Source organism: Piliocolobus tephrosceles, chromosome 8, assembly GCF_002776525.5.
Source record: "Piliocolobus tephrosceles isolate RC106 chromosome 8, ASM277652v3, whole genome shotgun sequence".
Lineage (NCBI taxonomy): Eukaryota > Metazoa > Chordata > Mammalia > Primates > Cercopithecidae > Piliocolobus > Piliocolobus tephrosceles.
The window spans coordinates 66,117,633-66,142,481 of NC_045441.1; the positions used below are offsets into that span (position 1 = coordinate 66,117,633).

Sequence of the window (24,849 nt, forward strand, 5' to 3'; positions counted from 1 at the left end):
AATTTAAGAAGAATAAAATAATAAACCAAATTCAACATCTTTATTTTAAAAACATACACAATACAAAGCTTGCTATATTTTCCTCTTTTGCATCACCAAAGATTTCCCTTGAATTTTTTCTTTTAGGTTTTTTGTGTCAGCAGAGTCCAAAAATAACAAAATTATGAACTTTATATTAAGCCACCCACATACTCCTCTAAAAGAGTTTAGATTTCCAATCTTTTTTCCTCATATATGTACTGTATATATGTCCACTTTCAATTCTACTAATAAAAGCAATTCTACTTGTAAAAGCAAAGAGAAAATAACCATTCTTGAGAATCTCTTATTAGTTAGTATTGTGCACGTCCTATTTCTTTAAATGCTAATGCTCTGTGAAGTGGGTGGTATTATCTGCTTTTCATGAGAAAGGAAATTGAGGCTCAGATTTAATGATTCACTACACAGTGAAGACACGTAGCTCAGAAATTGAATGAGGATGCACGTCTATTTGACTCAAATGTGTAAGAATATGATTATTTGTCCTTTAGATTCCTTCATCTATAAATTAATCATTAAAATTGTTTAAAATTGCTATAAATTGAACTATAACAAGCTGATTGTTATAGTTCTCAGTTAATGAATAGCAATATGCATTGACTTTTAACTCTATCTGCTGCTTTTACCTCATGCCTTTAGTGAGATCACTTCACCACATTTTTATGTAATTTTTTCATATCTTCACACTGTTACTTACCTCTTGCCCCATCAGTTCCTCCTAAGTCAACTCTCAGTTCATCGCTAAGACTTATACATCATTGAGAAAACAGAAATAATCAACCAGACATCTTCCATTTCCTAAACACTAAGTCCACAAAACTACTCATCTGTATCCATCCTTAAGATTAATTTTGGCCCTCACAGACTTTCTGGGACTTATCTCCCCCTCTTTTCTAAGTAGTTTAAAACACTAGTCAGCTTCTCTCTCCTGAAGTTTGAACCAGTCTCATTAATAAACTCTTCTCATTAACTTTAAAATTGATTCCAGTAATTTCTACAAGAAAAAAAAGTTTCTTGATTTCACATTTTTTCTCTGGATAGCTACTTCTCTCTCTCTACTTCTCACAATCACACTCTCCAAGGGTTGAGGAGTCAGTCTTCATTTCCTATACTCAGTTTCACCATGCCACCTTTACTATCTAATGTGCCCAACTTCAAAGAAATTGCTATTGCTAAAGTCACCAGTGGCCACCATGTTGCCAATGGATGCTTCAATTGTCATTTAATTGCTCAGAAACTTTTGAAAAATGTCTTCTAGTCTCTCCTTGGTGGATTCTTTTCATTCCCTTCTGTTGTCTTTTTTGACATCATATTCTTTCAGTTGTTTTTAGGGGACGGGCGGGGGTAGGATAAAGTGGGGGAGGACTTTTTTCACCTCTAATCTCTAAATAAAAGAACTCGTCTCCTCAAAGTTTTGTTCTGTGTGCCTTTCTTCCACTATACTCTTGCCCCAGATGTGATGGACAGTGTATATTTTTCCCCTTTAGATCCTCCATTATCCTTGTCTTGAGGCTCTGTACCTCAAGGGATTGTTTGAAATTGGTGAGACTGATCAGTGGTGGTCTGTGTCCTCTGGCTTATGGTGAGGTTTGGTCAGTGTGAGGCACTGGAGGAGAATGGAGATTGGGAGAAGGATAACATTAGAGAATGTATTACTCCACCTCATGCCCAGCTCTGTCACTCCAAAAAGAAATGTGTTCTGTTATCAAATGAAATGACTCCTGTCTCAGTCCATTTTGTGCTGCTCTTAACAGAATTCTTGATATTATGTAATTTATAATAAACAGAAATTTATTTTATAACAGTTCTGGAGGCTGGGAAATCCAAGATCTAGGTGCCAGCATCTGGTGAGGGCCTTCTTGCTGCACCATCACATGGTGGAAGATGGAAGGGCAAAGGTGCAAAGGAGGCTGAACTTGCCCTTTTATAATGACATTAGTCCCATCTAGAAGGGTGGAACCCTCCTGGCCAAAATACCCCTCAAAAGTCCAACTTGTTAATGTTGTTACAATGGCAATTAAATTTCAATATCAATGAGGGGGACAAATATTCAAATCATAGCTGCTCCTATCAAATGACCCTCTATATACAACTACTCTGGGGTTCGTGAGCTAAAACATCCTTAGTCCCTTCAGGAGGTTCAATAAGTTTCCTGCTATTGCTAGTTTAGGATACTGCATTAGTCTCTAATAGCTTTCCTTACCTGTCCACATTTCCTAAATAATCTTTTCACTAAACTCTTAATTATCAATTTTAAGTGTGCCATCTGTTTCCTACTGGGATCCTGACATGTGGGATTCTTCACAAGGAAACAAATACCAAGATGGAGATAGGGATGCAAACACATATCAGATAATTATTCCTATGAAACATAAAAAGGGTAAAAAAACAAGCAGAATTGGGCAAGGAAAGCTTTCTAATTGTAATACAAAACTGATGCTTGTGAAAAGAGAAGGGGATATGCAGGGTTGGTTAGAAATAGCCTCAGACCACAGTGCAGACCTGATAAATTCTCAACCAGCCCACTGGGGAGCTCTGGAACAAAAATGGACCATTTAAGGGGTCTCCATTGGACAGAAATATCATGGCCCTAGTACATCCATCATCTTTTTGTTATTGATTCTTGTCTGGGAAAAATGTGACCTCAGTTCAACACCTAAGTTGACTTCTGAAGACAAGAAGAAGTACAGGCTGTCAGAAGTACAGACTGCTAATTGCAGTCTTTGACCTGAATGGCAAGTTCTATCTTGAAGCAGAGCTTAAGGGCATAGCTTCTTTGTCACCACATCAGGAAAACAGCCATTCCCAATTCTTGAAATATCATCTATTCAGGAAACTCATAATATTATACCTATCTCTTATCTTAGCTCTAAGCTTAACTCAAAATCTACTAGAACATTCAATTCAGATATATGATAATCATCTCAACTTCAATACATCCCAAAACAATATAGTGAGTTTTCTGTTCTCATTAATCCTGGTTCTATTCTAGTATTTGGAAATTGTTTAAATTCTACCTTTCCATTTCCAGCACTCAAGCCAAAATATAGGAGTCACTCTTGATCCCCTGTTTCTGCACAGAACTTATCCTATTCATTATCAAGTCCTACTTCAAAAATGTCTTGAGTTCAGTTTTTAGCCTTGATCTTTATTGCCATTCCCTAAAGCCACGAGCTTTCACACAATATTGGAACAACCTCTTAATTGGTCTTCCCTCTTCCATTCTTGTCCTATTCATATCCATTGATTAAAGTGGACTTCTTAAAATATAAGTCAGTAACGTTAATCTGCACAAAGATGTTTCAATGGTTTCATAATTTACTTATGACAAATTGTACTATCCTTAACATGGCCTCTAATAATCTCGCTTATATAGCTCTTTTTAATTTTTTCAGCCTAATTGTGTTCTCCTCTACTTCTTGCTTACCAGGATCCAGTCATAACTGACTTCTTTAGAGATCTTATAATATTTGTAGTTTTTTTTCTCTTTACTTCTAAGTTTCTGCTCAGAATGTTTTTAATCTTCATTCAAGTTTACAATTATTTAACTTTTATCAGTTAGTTTAAATAAACCTTGCTCTCTGAATTGCTCTCTGAATCTCTTAAAAGAAATAAGGAGTTGCTGTTGTGTTATAGACTTTGTTGCCTTTTTTTCATATAAGTTATCACAGTTTGTATTTATTTATGGGCGTAGTTGGTTTAGTTATTGTAGCTCTTTCCCACTAAACACGATTTAATAGCTCAGGTATCATATCCGTTTAGCATAATACTACATCCCCGGGGTCTGGCATGATGCTTTGCATCCCATTCATTTGGTCTCAAATTTAGACTTCTTTTTATGGTTAAATGAAAAGGCAATTATAAACCAACCTATAGAATTTATATTCCATGTAATTTCATCCTACTTTTTCTTCAGCAATTCTATAGTTTTTATTTTGGCTCTGCATCCTTTCCCATCCCTAGGATTTTTTTTTCTGTTGGAAATCTTACAGTTTGGAGTTTATGACCCTTGAGACCCAGTATACATATATTCTTCAGTGTGTCTTTTTTTTTTTTTTTTTTTTTCACGGCAACCGCTGCCTCCCAGGTTTGCCATTCTCCTGCCTCAGCCTCCCTAGTAGCGAGTAGAGAGTAGTTGGGGCTACAGATGCCTGCCACCACTCCCGGCTAATTTTTTTGTATTTTTAGTAGAGACAGGGTTTCACCGTGTTAACCAGGATGGTCTCGATCTCCTGACCTCGTGATCCACCTGCCTCCGCCTCCCAAAGTGCTGGGATTACAGGCATGAGCCACTGCATCTGACCCAGTGTGTCTTAATGTTTATTACCTTCTCTTCAATGATTGAAGTCATGGCACACTGACTTCTAATAATTACTTATAAATTTACACTTGATGTGACTCACAGATAATGCATCCAACCCAACAGATTGACTCATCTAGATATTGCCTAATGGCTTCTTCATGAGGAGGTTGATTTCTCCCCTAATTATAGGGATTGTGTTTTAGCCCAGGTACAATGGCCCAAAGAGTCTTTTTCAACTCTTCCAACGTAATTATTTCCTGCTACAAACTAAGCAAAGCGGCACATCCACTGACTAGAAGAGAAAGCCAGAATTAGACTGCTTGCTAAAAGCCAGCAAAGTACATCCCTCCTGACGCTCATTTTATGTGCCTAAAGAAAGAATTCTGCAGGGGAAGAGGAGATTTGTGAATGCACCATAGGGAATCTCAGCTGAATATTGTCACATTCTTTCTACCCATTTATGAAGAGGCGGAGACTGTAAGAATGTGCTGCCATCATTTTCATTACCTTCTGAGGCATGAGATATAGCTGTGCCTCTGTATTTACAATTATACATGAAACATTTATCTTTTCATAGGTTTGTGTATGCCAATTCAAATAGTAAAAAGATTTGACTAAGAAAAAATTATTCACTTGTACCCCACCCTTATTTTTACTATTTAGCTACATGTTACATCACATGATGAGGGTTAGAACTATGAGAATTATGAGAAATCAATGGCTTACACTAGAATAAAGGTGAGAAAGAGAGGATTTATTCAAAGCATTTTGGTATTGGAATAAACAAAATCCAACAGCCAAAGTAAATTTACTGTGAGTCCCTCAGAAATATCATTATTTTGTAAATATCACATGTCAAAATGCAAATAGGGTAAATCAATCCTGAGAAGCTTTTCTTGTTACAAAAAGTGAAGACCTAAGTTGACTAGGTCATGCTAAATGAAAGAAAGTTAAGTAGTATTTTTGTTAAATATTGATAAATAATTTAAAAATATACTTGGTGGTCATGTGTAAGTGTTGTTATGGTAAATTGGTTAGCTGACATCACAGGGCATCCCTTGGGAATGATGCGTATTTATATGTAGTTAAAAAAATTCACAAAGTGTGAAATAATGCCATCCATTTTCAGCTCTAAAAGCTTGGTACCCTGAAAGTGCACTTTTTTTTTTTTTTAATGCCCATTCAGTTGAAGAAAATGGATGTAGTCCCTAGGAAAACTGAAGCCCAGAGTGACTTCTGTTCTTGTCTCCTTTATGCACTATTTTCTCTTTCTCAACCTCAGGGCTCCTTCTAATTAATTCTTCCACTCAACCTTTTCTTTATGAACAAAAAGGAAGTAAGTGAATTCATTCAAGAAATATTTATTGACCTGAGACTATATACCAAGCACTCTTCTAAGCACTGGGAAAACAGCAGTGAATAAATGAATAAAAATCCCTGCCCTCCATGGGGCTTGCATCATGGAGTGTAGCACAGGATGGTGATGCAGAATCTAACATACAGTTTGGATGAAAATCAAGGGCAAACCTAGTACTTTTAGTTGCTTTGTCCTTTTTGTGAAATTCCATCAAGGCTCAAAACAACTTACATTTCCCCTAATTATAGTGTGTGGAGACAAATGTTAAATAATATACATAAGTGAAGTATTTGATATTAAAATATTATATTCAAAACAAATAAAAAAATGAATGAAGGGATGGTCTGTAGGAGTGTACAATTTTAAATTAAATAACCAAGTGAGCCTTGATACATGGTTAGCATGCCTGTACAGATCTAAGGATGACAGTTCACCAGTCATTTTAAATGTAAATTTCTCATAATGAACTGGGGGGATATTTTTCTTCCTTCCTTTTCTTTCTTTCTTTCTTTTTCTTTTTTTCTTTTTTTTTTTTTTTTTTTTTTTTTTTTGATACAGGGCCTTGCTCTGTCACTGAGGATGGAGTACAGTGGTGCAATCAAAGCTCACTGCAACCTCTACCTCCTGGGCCCATGCAATCCTCCCACCTCAGCCTCCTGAGTAGTGAGTAGCTGGGACTACAGGCACATGCTACCATGCCCAGCTAATTTTTGTATTTTTGGTAGAGACAGGGTTTCTCCATATTGCCCAGGTTAGTCTAGAACTCCTGAGCTCAAGTGATTCACCTGCCTTGGCCTCCCAAAGTGCTGGGATTACAGGCTTGAGCCACTGTGCCCAGCTGGGGGTTTTAATAAATTTCAGAGTAGGTTTCCAGGTGGAAAGATATAATTAAGACAATTATTAAAATTATAATTTATTAATTAACTTGTTGTTGGTAATTTGTCAGACAGGCCTCAGGAATCATCCTAGTTCATGACCATCCAAGGACACCAAGGGGGTTTGGGAAATGGCCATGTTAAGAAAGGGTGAGACCTCAGGGAGTGAGTTAAGAAGCTATCACAACAATGCAAGTGAGAGAGAAAGGAACTCATTGAAAATACTGACATTTCAGAAATGTAAGAATGATCAGGTTTGTGGGGTTTTTTTGTAGTCCTTTTGTTGTATCTTATTTCCCCTGAGGATAATGCCCAAGCCTCTTTATTTAGTATTGAAATCCCTTCAAAAACAACCTATTGCTGGTTTCTCTTATGGATGTGTGCTCCAATCACCTATACTTACAAAAACAGGTGGTGGACCAAATTTGTTCCCTAATTAGTTATTTGCTTACCTCTGTCTAGTTTATGTGGACCTCCTATCCTTAACACATAGCTTCCATATTAAAGTTATCTATTTAGTACAAGAAACTTCTGGATTTGCAGCCAACGTGTCACCATTTCAGGTAGTAAGGTGGAGGAAAAGAATAAAAGGTTGCTTTAAAGAGCACTTGCCAGCAACTATTTCCTCTAACAGAACTTTTCTATATGCTTCACCAACATCTACTTACATCTCATTGGCCACTTCTTCATGTAAGGAACCTGGGGAATTCAGTCATTTAAACAGATTTATTTTCACCATCTTTCTTGTTACCAAGTAAGCAAAAGAGAATGGATACTGGGTGGGCTTGGAACAGTCTGTGCTACACCTACCAGATTCAGTCACCAGTGTCACTTTCTCCATTTGTCAAAAGGAGAGACTATTAGCACCTACCTCACAGAGTTGCTTTCTGAAGATTGAATGACCTAACACAGTAATGTGATTAGGAGAGTGCCTTTTCCTAACTGTAAGTTCTCAATAAAGCTGATACATTGTTGGAGTAACATTATTTTCATTTTTTATATGTTTTGAACTTTGCTCTATCTTCATTGCCTAGAATGCTTTCTGGCAGACAGCAAGGCTCAACAAATATTTGAATAAACAAATAAACTCTTGTTATCACCAGTTAAAATTTTTGCATTGTTGGCAATTAAAAACTTATTCTGTCTCACTTAATCCTTGACTTTAAAAAAAAAAGTTATTAACATTTAACTAACAAATAATAATTGTATGTATTTATAGGGTACAGTGTGATGTCTTGGTATATATATACATTTAATCCTTTTTTTTTTTTTTTTTTTGAGACTGGGTCTTGCTCTGTTGCCCAGGCTGGACTACAGCAGCATGATCACAGTTCACTGCAGTCTCAACCTCCTGGGCTCCAGCGATTCTCCCACCTCAGCTCCCCCACTATTCCCCCGGAGTAGCTGAGACCACAGATGTGTACCACTACATCCAACTAATTTTTAAAAAAAATTTTTTTGTAGAGAATGGGGTCTCATTATGTTGTCCAGGCTGATCTCAAACACCTGGGCTCATTCCATCCTCCTGTCTCAGCCTCCCGGTGTGCTGGGATTATAGGCATTAGCCACCGGGCCTTAATCCTTTATTAAAAGAATATCACAAGCTCCTGGAAGTGACAAGATAGCTGGAGAGTCAGGTTTAGACAGGAACGAGTATCCAATTATTTCTGTTATGATTTAGGTACAGCTGTTTTCACCCTGTCCTTGAATCACTCCACTCAGCATTTAAAGCCCTGGAAGACAGGGTGTAATGTGCAAATGTGACAGAATCATCTGTCTCCCTTTGATTAGAGGACAGAACACATCATTTCACAGTCCCACCAAAACTGCCTGTAACCGGAGAGAGACAGAGAGTTAGGATGAAATTAGTGTGAAAGATGAAATCAGCAGAAGGAAACTGGGTGGAAGATGTCCACAATTGTCATTGCATATTCCCATTCTCTTTCACTTGTATTGTGTCCCCAAACCCATGGTTGCCCCTGGGAGAGAAAAGAGAAAAGATATCCAGCAATTTGGTCTCTGTGAAAGCATCAGTATCATCATTTTCCCCATTGTATAGTAAACTACCATATTGTAAAACAGTGCAGGGATATGACCCCACGAGACCAAAAAGAACAGTTTTTAAAGGCAAGGATGACAGGATTTGAGAGTGAGGTCCTGGGGTTGATATTGGAAGACAGTAAAGAGATGTTGAAGAAAGGCAAGGCACTAAGACCAAATGAGTCTTGTCCGTAGAAGTACGGTGACTTTAAGTAATGCCATATGTAATGACATAAATAAACCTTGCAATGATTACAATTTTACAAATAATTCTTACGAAATACTTCATTTTCTATAAGGAATACAGTGCCAATCTGGCTGATTATTGAGCAATTGATTATAGTCTCTGATAAAAGCGTTGAAACCAGATGGTTTTTCATTTTGTTTGCCTTTACAGATATAGCCAGTAAATGTAGGTCCATGACAACCTAGAGATTTATTTTAAAGCGTGATTCACAATAGAATCATCTACTGTCATTACACAAGTCTTTCAGACATTTGGAGTTGCTTTAGTTGACCAATCTTTTGGATATTTTTTAAATCATAAAACTAAAACTTTATTTGATTGCTAGAAAAAAAATTACATGGCTTCTCCAAAATTAATTCATATGATTGGAAATATATATACTAGTGCTGATGAACATTCCAAGCAATTATTGGCAGTCTATACTGTTAACTAGCAAATCATATGCATAGGGAGCTAGAGAGCTTATTTTAGCCTCCTTGGATAATTTAGGTCTAGATTTTATATGTAATGTTTACATATTTAAAAATTGGTACAGACTGATAAAAATGATACCACTGTCTACTCTTGGAATGTGGAATTTGTAAAACTGGACATAAAAATTTACATTTATGAAAATGTACTGCATAAGATTCTCTTCACAATTTGTACTCTTAATTTATATGATTTTAAAAATATTTAACATTCTGTACCTTGACATTTTTTTTCCTTTGTGCAATCATGTTAATCTTTTTTTTTTTTTTTTGCAGTTCTTTAACACATTATTGAAATTACAAACATCCAAAGCAGTTTCATGTGGACAGATTGCATATTTTGAAAGCCTGAGATATTTTATCATGAAACACGCCATGTGGAATCTTTGAAGCATAGATCTCTGTGCAACAGCTGAATAAAGAATCTTTCACCTGGTATGTGACAGAGCTTCTCACCACCACCATGACAAACCAGGAAAAATGGGCCCACCTCAGCCCTTCGGAATTTTCCCAACTTCAGAAATATGCTGAGTGTAAGTATTCCTATTGATATTATGAGATTATTTGACATTCGTGCTAGACAAAGTATCATTTATTTATAAAAATGGATCATAGATCCCGTTCATCATGGGGATAGATCCAGGTCTGCCTTTTGTGTTTACAAGTCTGGTTGACTTGAGACTACCTTTCTGACATGAGAGAAAGGAAAAGATAAATTAAATCAAGTATTATATCTTGCAGGAAAGGAACTAAAATGTTAGATGCGAAATTAGGCTTGGAAAACACTCTAGCTGTAATAGAAATAAAGCAGAGGATGAGACAGCCTGGCAAAATGGAGAGTGGTTATACTGTAACAGACAGTGAGAAGAACAAACGGGCGCAGAGAGTGAGAAGGAAGGAAAAAGAGAAGAGAAAAGCAATGCTGTGCTTGAGACAGTATGGTCTGACTCATAGATATCAAGAGGGAGGGAAAAGGGAGGGGTGTGTGTGTGTGTGTGTGTGTGTGTGTGTGTGTGTGTGTCTGTTTCTGTTTGATAACCTAGCATTTCAAAAGAGAGTAGGCAGTAGGGAGTCATAGATACATTATGGAATTAGAATCAGAGTTTGTAAAAGAAAGAGGTGTCAGGACCTCAAGTTAGGACAAAACAACTTTTTTAGTGTGTGCATTGGTACAAGTGATAGGCTATGATCGTTCACTTCACTGTAAGTTTCTTTTTTTAATATTATTTCTTTGCGTATGTAGAGTAATATTTTATTTATAAGAAATTGTTTTAACCCTAGATGATCAGGAATACATCTATTTCATAAAGTGACTTTCAACTGTAAATATGAACAGCAGTTGATTCATGTGTTGAAGAGAGGAAAAGAAGCAACTGATTAATAGCAAGCACCAAAAGGCTTGGAAAATGATGAGTACAGAAAAAGCAATATATAGAGAATGCAGTAAGAAGAGTAAGAATAGAAAGAATAACATGGTGACAGGGAGAATAAAATGAAAGTAGTGGAAAGGAGAAAAAGAACCAAACAGCACATGATAGTGAAGGAGGTAAAAATCAAAGCATCTGGGTGACTTGTGCAGAAAGATGTTGTGGGATATAAGAGTTGTGTATCAGGAATGAGTTGAATGATATTATAAAGTAGAAGCAGAGAAGGGGGTTAAACACATATTGGGACTTAGAACATGAAGATAGATTTGATGGTAGTGGTGAATACTATCACTCACATTTATAGAGTACATATTATGAGCTGGGAACACTAATAAATGCTTCATGTATATTATCTGAAAAGACTAGTTTCAAGGGTATTCTAGAACCTTCCTAATCTGTGGATTGAATGAGGGTATGAGAATGCTTCTGGGTATTTGTAAGGAAGTTCAAAATCTATGATTTCATGGGCATTTAAACAAACTTTTAGGAAAATGCCTATGACTATTGACTGAGTCAATAATAATAAAAATATGATTACAAAATATATGATATTTGGAAATTTTGACATCAACATATGGTTCTCACACTCAAAACTGTTTAGGGCCTCTGAATGTATAATATATGCATTTATCGTATACGAATATTTACATTTAGGTTTGGGAGGCGTAGGCAGAAGGATTGCTTGAGCTCAGCAGTTCATGACTAGACTGGGCAAAACAGTGAGACCCTGTCTCTCCGGAAAAAAAAAAAAAAATTAGCCCAGTATGGTGACATGCAGATGTAATCCCAGCTACTCAGGAGGCTGAGGTGAGAAGATTGCTTGAGCCCAGGAGGTTGAGGCTTCAATGTGTCATTGTGCCACTGCACTCTACCATGACTGACAGAGCCAGAACCTGCCAAAAAAAACACAAAGGAATAAGAAGAATAAAGAAAATTTAGTTCAGAATGGCCTAATTCTTCTTTTTCACTTGCAGTGTTATACTCAATACTTTTTAAATTGGTTAAAAATTGATTAGCCTATGATTTCAAATTTCCATATGCTCTGCTCTTTGCTGCTATGGTAACCCAATCATGAAGTAAATATTTCTGAGCATCTTCTTTAGAGTGAGTTTTCTGCTTGGTGCTGCAGGAGATGCAAATATGAAGAAATATGTGTCCTTCCTTCAAGGAATTTACAGTTTAAAGAAGGCTAGAAACTAATAGAAAAATAATTCTATGTCTAGCCAGAATGTTGTATGTGATACAAGCAGACTTTAAGGTTATTTCGGGTTTTACAATTCCACTGGAGATAGGAAAGGAAAGGGAAGTCTTCATACACGAAGCAGGATTTGAAACAAATCTTTAAAAATTAGGTTTAAGGTAAATGACAAAGGAAACGATATGGATAAAAAGGAAAATTTAGCATAAATTTAAGTAAGGGAGGTGAGGCACATTTAGCCCATCACAATTTAAGGGAGTGAGTGAAGTCTATAAAAATGAAATGGTATCAAAATATGACATACTTGAGTCAAACAATGAAGTCATTGTACAGTTGTAAGTGGTAGAGTGACAGAAACAATGTTATGCTTTGAGAAGTTTACTTTGATGACTAAGAAGATGGTATATGGTGATGGAAAGATACTAGAGACTAGTTAGCAGGGTGTTGGCATAGACTGTATAACATAGATTATGGAAGACGACTGAAAAAGTGAGGATTCAGATTTTATCACATTGAAATTAACAGAGGATATCTTGGAAAATAATAAAATACAACAACTGACAGAGAGAGAGAGAGAGGAAGAGAGAGAGAGATCTGAAATTTTCCTCCAGCTTTAAAAGAAGGGATTATGGTGGTATCTGTCAAGTAAAGAAAACACTGAGTTTGGCTTAGGTTATGTTGAATTTGGCTTGTTTATTAAAATATATTTTCCAGGTTTGAGTAGTCATAAGAAAAGTTCCTGTATTATATGAAACATTAATATAAAATATGCAAATTATTGCTGTGATAGCTAACATATTATTCATAATTGCTATTGCTCAGATATAGAAAGAAATTCCATTTGAATTGATTAGCAGAAACACATTTCTACTAAATTATTAAATGTATTATAGGCTGCTACTTATATTTCATTGGCTAATGAATATGGTGGTACATTATATCATAAGAATGCACAAATTAGTAATAAATTTGTGAAAATTCCTAAAATGAGTGGTAACAAAAGTTATCATAAGTGTAAAACTTATACTGAGACAAACATCAATGGATGTTCAGTAAATTGGTAGGATGAAATGTCACACTGAGTGTAAGAGCATTATTAAAATGGATTCTATGAGAAGACAAATTAACAGATTAACTGTAACTTTAAAAAAAAAAGTGCCAATTCCAAGATTACTACGCTATTTTTAAATAATGAAGACAACATGAAAAGTGCTAGATTTACTGCTCCAAGGACTTTCCTGTATAATTAGGAAGCAAATAATATCATGATTAGAACGTATTCTTGTGTGATAAATTGCCAGTGCCAAAATATAACGGGAAACAAGCATCATCCTGAAGATTGTAGAAGTCATTGATTTTTCATGCTGTTCAACATGCATGATCAGTTTATCGGGGGCTTTAAAGACTGGACTTTTCATGTTGCAACACAGTATTGGTAAGTGACATTCCTCCATACTCTATTAGAAAAATGATATGTTGCGTTCACTTTCTTGATTTTAATTGATTTGTATTTTTAATAAGAATTTCTTTATATGCGTTAAAGAAGTCTAAAAAAATCAAGTTATTGATTTAAAGTTAAATTTGCAACATGCTAAGATTATACTTCGTATGTATCAAAGAAGTGTTCAATTTGCTTTCTTGGGATAAGGTGGGGCTGTGGAACCCTTGGGTGAGATGAGTGAGCTCCTGGGACCCCAATTCCAGCAAAACCAAATCATTCAATGTTGGACCTAGAGAATACCATAAAGATAATTGTCTCAAGTTATCTGATTTTACATTTTCTCCACAATTGCCAGAATGCACCTTGTAACTATGATTGTTCTCCTAAATGCTACGCTTTTCTTAAAAATAATTAAGGATAAGCAGGGTGATACTGGCACAACATTCCTGGATAGGTATCTAGCATACCAGACAGCTTGTGTTTAAATACTGCTCCTACCGTACTTCAGATATCTGACTTTGGGTAACTTAACATGTCTGTGTTTTATATGGAAAAAAATATGTCCAGTGCTGTAAGTATTAAGTTGAATGAATTTGTATATATGAAGTAATGAGGGCTGTGCCTGGCAAATTGCTAGTGATATGACTGTTTACAATTATTATCTTACTAGAGAGGGAGAGTGTTCTTCTGGCTGTTTGAACATATTGTTGATGATCAAGTAGAAAAGAGCCACATTTTGGAGCAAGAAGAGTCAGTGTCTGTTTCTTTGCCATGAGATTAGACTCTTCTCACAAGGTAGAAGCTTCTGGTGTAATTGGCGGCCTCCGCTCTGTGTTGTCCCTACAAATGCGGAAGGCAGCTGATGTGGAGCCTGCTGTGGCTGCCTACAGCATGCTGTGACCTCGCTCCTGTTTAGGGTTTCAGGCTGAGTCACTCCATGGGAAGCATTTCCCTTGATATGTGGGAGAGGAGTATAATTTTCTTCCTCACTCTTGATATAAAGTCATCCAAACTGTTGTTATAGGATAGAAAACTCTCACTCCTGCCCTTTAGAGAATTAAGCTTATTACATATTGGTCTGTCAGTGCTTTCTGCTATGGTTCCATGGAACAGCAAAGGGTTAAGAAACTCCTGGGCTTTTCATGGATAACAATATCTTCTATGTGAAATCTATGTGATATTTCCAAATGATTCATTACCTGCCCACATATTGTCACTTAGGATTATCTTTTTATTTGCTATATATAACACGTGTTATATAGCATGTAAATTATTTTTGAAAAATACTGTGTTATTATGGTGGGAACCTTTCCAAACTTTCATAAATTTCATGCTGTTTATAGCAGCTGGCATTGTAAGGAGTTGCAAAATTATGGTGAATTTGTTCTTTTCAATAAGGACCAATGTGCATAATGTTTAGACCTGGTCTGCAATTTCTTCCATTGGAGTGAGGTATGTGGTGTGACTTATTGGAAAGAGCTTCGGTTTTGCAGGCAAATATTTGACGGTGTGGAATCCCAGCCCTGTTTTCTACTTATTAGTGGCACGGCCTTCGTAATGTAACATAAACTACCTGAGCCTCAGCTTTCTCCCTTGGAAAAGTAGAATCCCACCTCAAAATCTTGTTGTAGGATTTATTGAGACAATAATCAGCATCATACTGAATAATGGATTTTTAGTGCCTACTGTAAATAGTATACAAGTATTAACTCATTTAATCCTCAAAATAAGCCTCAGAGGGAGACAAATTACTGCTGTTTATAGCAGAGTAGCTGGACCAGAACTGTGGCACAATAAGTGATAACAAAGGTCAAACCAGTAATAAATTGTTTATGTTTTTTATGAAGATTGATATGTTAATAAACAGATTCTTAGTCATGTTTCCAAAATAGGAAAAGCTAGAATCCAGGATTCAAATAATGTAATATCTCAGTCATGAAAGGGGAAAGAGACTTGACCTCCTCACAGGTGTATAGTCAATTTATTTTTAGGCAAATTTAGATTGCACGCTAGCCCTCTTGCCCATTTGTCATGCTGAGATTAGCTTTTACTTCTGTCCTGAGCCCTGTGTTAGATTGGCTCTATTTTGGGAGGCCCAGCCACTTATTGATAATTACCCTCTTTGTATGAGACAGAAGGATTAATGGCACAGGGGCCATTTTGCAGTGTCTGAGAACACATAATTTGATGTCAGACAAAACTGGGTTTGAAGGCTAGTGCTGTGATGTATACTTCAGTTTCCTCTTAGGGTTTCCTTGCTGATTAAGTATGGAAATGTATGTGAAGTGCTTGGAATTCAATATATTACTGTTACAATTAGGATTGTGGTAGTGGTGGCTGAGACAGTTTATATGAAATGCGGACTTTTAAAATATTTAAACCTTTTCAATTAAAACACTTATCTGAAATGTTTTGACTTACTGGAAATGTCTTGACTTTATCCTGACACTTGGTCTGAAACTTGAATCTGAAACTCTGGTGTTTTAGGTTTTAGGTAATTCGTGTCTCTCATTTCTGACTCTTTCTTCTGATTCACACTGATTAACTCAGCCGTTCCTGGTTCTGACCCAGATTATATTTCTAGAATGTATGTTGGCTTCATAATCTCTTTTGCTTCATCTCTGGCTCTGGTTCCTATTTGTTGTACTGCTTCAGACACAATTTCCTGTTGGTGGCTTCTCTGTGTCCATATGTCTTAAATCTCTCAATATCTAAATTTTGCAATAGTAAAAGAAAAAAGTAACTATGAATGTCTAAACTCCCATTATTTTTGTACCCTAAAGATGCAAAACTTTGGGTAAGTTCTTTTCAGACTTGACCCCCCCCCAAAAAAAAAAAATCCATTCGAGTCCAATTTATGGTCAAGCAAACATTGATATTGAAGTAATGGCATCTGCGGAATATTGGTCAAAGTGAGCCAAATCATGCCATGTCTGAAAAATTCACAAAGTCTCAGTGGGTTAACACACCAGAAGTTTATTTTTTGCTCATATTACATTTCCGATCTGAGTCAGCAAGTGGTTTAATCTCACATTGTCTACAACGAAGTCCCAGTCAGATGGAGCAGGCATCAGCTTTAAAAATTGGCAGTTGCTGTGACAGAGAGAGAGAGAGAGAGAGAGCGAGAGAGAGAGCACTTGTGACTGTGTGCTGGCTCTGAGACCTTCTCCCTGGTAGTGATTCACTAATATTTCTTTGGCCTAAGCAATTAACGTGATCATGTTTAATTTTAAGGGAGTAGCATTTCTTCCATCTGCCCAGTGCCAGGGGAGAACTGAGATATTTGGTGAAAACTATTAATTTGGCCATTATCACAGGAGTAAATAGAACCTACCATTTACCTTAGCCAAGTCATCACAATTTCTTTATACTTTCATTTCATCCCCTCAGTTTATACTGAAGATAATAATCCGTGTGTATAAATGATAGCTGTTATTTTTATTAGTGATATTATAACAATTTATAACAAAAATTATCACTAAGGCTTATGTATCTTAATATGATACTTTATCCTTAACTTAATCATGGTTTAAAGGTTGTGATTAACTAGAAGTTTCCAAGTTTCCTTAGTTACCACTTTCTACATTATTATGGAAGCACCACAATAAATAATAAATAAATAGAGTACACAAGTTAGAGGAACTTAACTGTACTCATTCAGCAGCCTGTTCTGAGAGACAGATCCGGTGGCAAATGATGACAAAGCAATGAAATGCATTCTCTGCATGTTATGTATGCAAGATTCTTGGAGAGCTTTTAACTCTGCTGCATATGGATAGAAGTTGAGAGAGGAATGGGATTTTAATTTGAATAGAAAGTATTGAGTAGAGGTGGGGGAAGAAGAGAAACTCCAACCAGTTATCAGAGCTTGAGGAGAAGCAGGAATGAATGTTACTGTTACTTATCAGGGAAGAACTTGAAGTGTGTGTTGGTGTATAGATATATTTGTGTATGAGCATGCATGTTATGCATGTGTGTACATGGCCATGAGTATAAGCACTGAAGGTAAGGCTGAAGAATTTAGCAATAGTCACAAAAAGTGGGTCTTTAGATGCCATTGATGAATTATTATCCATCAATATTGCCTAATAACGAAATGAATACACACCTGAGAGGAAGTCAAGCCCCTCTCCCCTTTGCTGATGGGGGTGTTAAAATCCGAATCCTGGAGTCTAGCTTTTCCTATTTCTGAAACATGATTAAGAACCTATTTATTAATATATCAATCTTCATAAAAACACAAACATAAACATAAATCTTCATAAAGACATAAACAAATTTTTACTATCTCCAGAATGAATGTCTTCAATATTAATTCTGGAGATAGTAAAATATCTGAAATATTGAAGATTTTAATTCTGGAGATAGCAAAATTGTAAGATTTAAATTTCAGAAAGAAGTAAATAAATTGTATCTTTGATGAAAAGGAGACTAAAAACCAATTAGGAGATTATTTTATTAGGGCAGCCTATTGAATATGTGGGGTTCCATGAAGGTTAAGGCATTGTTAACTGAGAGAGAGGTAAGAGGTAAGCACATGTTACAGGGAGTATCTAGAGGCAGAATGAACCAAATTCAATCACCAATTGAATATGGAGACTAAAGAAGAAGGATGGAGCATTTCAGCTTTTAGAAGTAAATCAGTGTGGGTCACCCAATCCAGGAAAGGAAAACAAAAATAAATAATTTAGAGGGAGAGTAGAGTGGTTGGAGTTTGGACATATTGAACCCTGAGTTTACAGGTTATGAGATTGAGATATAAATTAGATACTTGGAAATACATATCTGAAGCTCAAGAAAGAAATCAGAGCCAGACATATAGAATGGGTGTGCCTTTGCATTATGAGTAGTTATCAAATTATGGGCATAGATGAGATGATTTAGTGGAAGCAGATTGAGCAAGGAGAGAAGGATGGAGATGAAACTCTAGAAAGATTTATTTACAAGACAGTTGGAAGATGAGATATCCATGAAAACAACTGAGAAATCATAACCAAAAAGAAAGAAGAGAATAAGTGATTGAAAGTATTCCACAATCCAAAGAAGGAATGCGTTTTCAAAAAATGAGATTGAACTTGAGATAATAACCAAAACACATCCAGAGTCTTTATCATTTAGAATGTCACTGGTGATTTTAATATGGATTTTTTTTACATATTATAACAATAACAATAATAGATGAGATGGATAGAAAACAGGAAGGACAGAGAGAACACATGTAAGCTACCCTTTATATAATTTCACCATGAAAACAAAGTGGAAGGATTATAACTAAAGTAAATCGTGTAAATAGAGGGATTTTGTTCTTCCGCATAGGAGAGAAAGACGTGTTCACAGGGGACAAGTGGAAGATTTAAAACAGAAAGGAAATAATTTGTGACAAAAGATTGTGATCCTAGGGCCAAATCTTGATTTTTGTTTTCGTTTTTATTCAGTTTGCTTGAATCTATATCAATTGTTTATTTCCTCAACTTATTAGTTTTGGCCGTCATCAAGTTATGTAACCTTTTCTAAACTTTAATTTTCTCAACTGTGTAATTAAGAAAATAAAAAAGACGCCGGGTGCGGTGGCTCATGCCTGTAATCCCAGCTCTCAGGGAGGCAGAGGTGGGAGGATAGCTTGAGCCCAGGAGTTCGAGACCTGCCTGGGTAATACAGTGAGACCCGGTTCTCCACAAGAAGGAAAAAAAAAAAAAGACAAAAAAAAAAAAGAAAATAAAAAAGACTATTTCAAAGGTTGTTATAAGACTCAAATAAAATAATACGTGGAAATGCGTTGTAAACTGCAAACCACCATATATAAGTTAATTATGCTTTCATTGGTATGATCAGAATGTACTGAGTTATTGTTCTACTATATTTTCTTTTTCTGTAGTTCTATATCTTGGCTTTTCCCAGATAAGAAAGACCATTGCCCAGATGGTGGAAGGTCTGAGATATTTCTGTAATAACAATGTAATAAATTAGCCTGCTGCAGATCCTTGGATGCTAGGAGAAGACATGAGACTCCTGGCTCTGAGACAAAGAACTGTATTTATTATGTCATAGCAAACAGCATGTACCTCATGTTTGTTTCTGTTCCCCTACTTCAGTTTTATTGGGAAAATGAAAAGGGCCAGGTCACATCTGCACAAGCAGAGAATTGTGTCAGGAGGAAATCCCCAAATTTAGGGAATCTGAGTCTTTTATAAACACAATAAACACATCTTCTTTTTGCTCAAGGGGGAGTTATAATCTCTGTCTTCCAAGGCTGTCTACTACAAAAACATCCTTGGAATGACAGTCTGGAACATAGGCTGTAAATGCTTATCCTTGTAAAATATACAGAAACATGAAGGAAACATTGAGAATTATCTTTCAATAAATATTAACATGAAGTAGCCATTAACATCATTATCAGTGTCCAGAAGGTAATGAAAATACATATTTCCCCATCAGGTTGCCTTTTGGTCCATGTAAATATATCCTCAGATTTGTGGACAGAAGTCTCCTTGTCTTGGTCTCTCTCTTTTTTTTTTTTTTTTCCCTTTGCCCTATAACTAAGTTCTCAGATCCATCTTATTTGTGCACTACTTTTTCAAAATAGAAGATTTACTCACTTTTCTATATTTATCCAGGAAGAATGAAGGGGAATTCATGTATTTGCTGTGTTTAGTAGAACCGACCCATGAAAAATAGTCTTAATTCTTCCATTTCATTTAGAAAACTGAGTCTCTTAAGACACAGATATTCACACACACACACATGCATGCACACACAGACATGTGCATGCGTGTGCACACAGTTTTTCTTACAAATATTAGTTACCATTAAGTTATTTTCAGTACTTTATTGTAAAATGGACACAGAAAAAAAAAAGGAATTTGGGGCAAGAAGTCAAATGGCCCTTATCCAGCTGCAGCAACTCCTTTTGTAAAATGCCTTGAAAACTCTTGCAAGTGAATGAATCTCCAGCATGCCATTGATATCCCATATGGTGTCATAAGTGTCTTTAGAGCAGGGTGTGTTCCTTTTTGAGTGACTGCAGCTGCCAAATGATGAAAAACTTCTAGAATATTTTTCAGGTTAGTTTCTTACTGAATCAAGACAATCCATTTTCTCTTGAAACATACCCCAAAACTGAGGTCAGTGGAAAATGAAAGCTTTAGGATAGGACATCAGGAAAGGAATAAAATGCTAGTAACTACAGCTTTGACTTTGAAAGGAGAGTTCCCCAGATATTTACAAAGTTCTGTTAAATATGTCTGGTTTATAGTCTCACTATGGATATTAGAGAATAGTCATGGTATTTTTAAAAAATTTCTGCCTAATAAAATTATTTCTCTAGAAATGGGCTCTTCAAAGCTATGCCTTGGTTAGAAGGAATTCAAGGAGGAAGTTTGTAATGAACAAACACCCACAGCATTCATGGACCAGAGAGAATAGATTCTGATTATTCATAGGATATGATTTGGTATATGACTGCTGTAAACTCTATTACTAATATCAGATTAGCTGTTTCTAATGGGAAAAAAATCAACACATACATTTTTTTATTATTATTATACTTTAAGTTCTAGGGTACATGTGCATAACGTGCAGGTTTGTTACATATGTATACCTGTGCCATGTTGTTGTCTGCACCCATCAACTTGTCAGCACCCATCAACTCGTCATTTACATCAGGTATAGCTCCCAATGCAATCCCTCCCCCCTCCTCCCTCCCCCCCATAATGGGCCCTGGTGTGTGATGCTCCCCTTCCCGAGACCAAGTGATTTCATTGTTCAGTTCCCACCTATGAGTGAGAACATGTGGTGTTTGGTTTTCTGTTCTTGCGATAGTTTGCTGAGAATGATGGTTTCCAGCTGCATCCATGTCCCTACAAAGGACACAAACTCATCCTTTTTATGGCTGCATAGCATTCCATGGTGTATATGTGCCACATTTTCTTAATCCAGTCTGTTACTGATGGACATTTGAGTTGATTCCAAGTCTTTGCTATTGTGAATAGTGCCACAATGAACATATGTGTGCATGTGTCTTTATATTAGCATGATTTATAATCCTTTGGGTATATACCCAGTAATGGGATGGCTGGGTCATATGGTACTTCTAGTTCTAGATCCTTGAGGAATCGCCATACTGTTTTCCATAATAGTTGAATTAGTTTACAATCCCACCAATAGTGTAAAAGCGTTCCTCCACATCCTCTCCAGCACCTGTTGTTTCCTGACTTTTTAATGATTGCCATTCTAATTGGTGTGAGATGGTATCTCATTGTGGTTTTGATTTGCATTTCTCTGATGGCCAGTGATGATGAGCATTTTTTCACGTGTCTGTTGGCTGTATGCATGTCTTCTTTTGAGAAATGTCTGTTCATATCCTTTCCCCACTTTTTGATGGGATTGTTTGTTTTTTTCTTGTAAATTTGTTTGAGTTCTTTGTAGGTTCTGGATATTAGCCTTTGTCAAAAACTTTTCTCCCATTCTGTAGGTTGCCTGTTCACTCTGATGGTAGTTTCTTTTGCTGTGCGGAAGCTCTTTAGTTTAATGAGATCCCATTTGTCAATTTTGGCTTTTGTTGCTGTTGCTTTTGGTGTTTTAGACATGAAGTCCTTGCCCATGCCTATGTCCTGAATGGTATTACCTAGGTTTTCTTCTAGGGTTTTTATGGTATTAGGTCTAACATTTAAGTCTCTAATCCATCTTGAATTAATTTTCATATAAGGAGTAAGGAAAGGATCCAGTTTCATCTTTCTACTTATGGCTAGCCAATTTTCCCAGCACCATTTATTAATATTAAATAGGGAATCCTTTCCCCATTTCTTGTTTTTCTCAGGTTTGTCAAAGATCAGATGGCTATAGATATGTGGTATTATTTCTGAGGACTCTGTTCTGTTCCGTTGGTCTGTATCACTGTTTTAGTACCAGTACCATACTGTTTTGGTTACTGTAGCCTTGTACAAAGCTGGAGGCATCACGCTACCTGACTTCACATACAATTTGTCAGATGCATTTCAAATAAACCTTCCTGGAGGGCTCATTTTACTTTCCACTCTCCTCCCTATACTCATCTTACAGGTGCCAGAATTAAGAATAATGGTTCTTACACACTTTTTATTTTTGGGGCCAGAAATACTGCCCAGTCATCTCCAGAGCCTCCTCTCTTCCTAGGTATGAGATGATATCCAGTGCCTTCTCTCTCCCTTGGTTTCAAAGACATGAGGCATTGCTCTCAGCATCTCTGGGAAGTATTTCTAAAGTAGGAATAACTGCTGCCACAAGCCACTTATGAGGCACTACTATGTGATACCCCTCAATTAATATTATTTTTTTGTCTTTTCCAAAGCTGATTTCTAGTGAAGGCATCTTGAAGGATTTTTTCTTCTTCTATTGCCTCCATAATCATAGAGTTCTGTGTTAATTTTCCTTTTGTTACCTTGTCTACAGTATGATCAAAAAAGCATGGAGTTCAAAATTTAAAAAATAATACCATTAACATAAGAATTGCTTCACGCTAAGAATCCATCTTGGAGACACAAACGTTCCTAAAGCGTTCACTGATACAATTCCATGTGTCCTAGAATTGCATGTTGCTCCACTGTTCCTGAGGCCACATTGCACAAAACATGAGAGAGCTTTCCCTCCTCCCTTCTGGTTTCCCTGTCACAGACTCTTTCAAGTGCTTGGGTACTTAAAACCTTCCAGTGTCAAAAAAGCTTATACTTTGCGTGTGACTTCTTTTCCCAACAGCCTGTAGACTGAGATATCTGAAAATTTTCTCATGATACTTTCTGACTTCTATCTGATTATACAAGTAGGCACAAAAGCATTTAAGGGGAGCATGATAAGATGTCAGACACTCTTTTCCATAAGTGGTAATGAATAATGGGTCAATACCAAAAAGAAGTTAGAATTTGCAGACAGCACTGGTAGCAGAAGGTAGGGTAACCTTTTGAGGAGAATGCCATGAACTTGCCCATGATGCACCCCTACCCATGAAAGTAAAGATTGGAAATTCTCATTCCAACCATCCAACACATCCTGTCAGCTTTCAGTGAGACACATAATCTGAGTTGATTTATGATCTTTGCCTTATGAACGATTTCTATTTTTTTTTCTAGGTTGTTGATAAACCTCTGACTTATATTCTGGTTTAGCAACATTAGTCTGGTTGCAAGTTCTGGCTCCACATGTGTCACTTCTCTGATCTCCTCTGGCAACTTCAGGGGCTCTTCAGCACAGCTTGCCCAGGTGCAGATAATATCCTACATTCAGACTACTGAGTGTTATGTCAATAATCACTGCGGGAAAATGTGGACACTGATGCCCAGAAAAGAACCAAATAATAATGGTGCCTTGAGAGTCTTTGTCCAGAATTCGTCTTTATCTGTTAGTACAGAAACTTTAGACTGCTTACACTTCTCTCCGAGTATTGCAAGATAGGAGTTCCAGTAGGATGCTATTGCCAGAACCCAAGCAAATCCAACACCATGACATTTTGTCCAACTCTAGGAAAGAATTCCTTAGAAGTATAATTTACTACCATGTACTAAATGCTCTCTCAGTACTGGTAGCAGAAGGTGGGGTGTCGTTTTGAGGGGAATTCATGAGCTTGCCCATGTTATACCCCTTCCCATGAAGGTGAGGACTTGCCCATGTTACACCCCTTCCCATGAAGGTGAGGACTAGAAATTCTTTCCCAACTATCTAAGGTATCTACCAATATGCGAGCTTTCAATAATATACATCATATGAGTTGATTTATGATCTTTGCCTCTTCAAATATTTCATTTTTTTTCTTGGTTGTCAATAACCTCTGACTTCTCATCTTGCTTGTGTTTGAATTAATGAAAATCACAGGGATGCTCAGACATCTTGGAGAGATTGATGTTGTTAGGCAGAGCTTGGCACTAGGCTATATATTAGGGATCAGCTCTTAACTGAGTCTCAATTGGTTCTCTTTTCCTAAGCCTTCCTCTCTAATATCCTTTCTAAAAACTTTCTAGTATATCACAAAATTGCATATGTTTTATCTACTCTTGTCTAGGTGGTTAAGAACTTGCATATGTATCTTGGCATTTTCTAAACTACTGAAGACTTACTTTCTAAACTACTGATCACACAGACCTCAGCAAAACAGTGGTGCTGCCACCTTCTCCAAGTTTCTCCAGATTTTCCTCCATAAGCCACCTTGAAGCTGACATTCTAGCCTCCCACATTTCACATTCATTTTGGAGTTCATATTTCTGTTGTATATCTACTGCTTGTTCAAATTTTCCTTCCCTGTAACTTTCTCAATAGCCTGACAAATATTTTGAGTTTTCAGTGCCTAGTGACATGTAGCAGAAGCTATGTTACTTATCCATCATTGTCTACAACACAGGGTCTGTGTGGAGATTACCCAGGTATTATGTAGACCATCAAACTAAACCATACCCCCCATAAGTCTTTCTTCTCCATAAGGCGTCTC

General features: G+C 36.6%; 1 protein-coding gene across 19 annotated transcripts in view; it reads left to right on the plus strand.

The window, feature by feature from the left end:
- The window catches only part of DGKB (diacylglycerol kinase beta), an 824,940-nt gene that overhangs the window by 120,959 nt on the left and 679,132 nt on the right, over positions 1-24,849 (plus strand). For all 19 annotated transcript variants that reach the window (XM_023215889.3, XM_023215898.3, XM_023215895.3 and 16 more), the window contains one exon: positions 9,608-9,864. In XM_023215889.3, coding sequence (XP_023071657.2) covers positions 9,795-9,864 — 70 coding nt within the window. In that variant the 5' untranslated portion in view covers positions 9,608-9,794. Of the gene's footprint in view, positions 1-9,607; positions 9,865-24,849 lie in introns of those variants that run through there.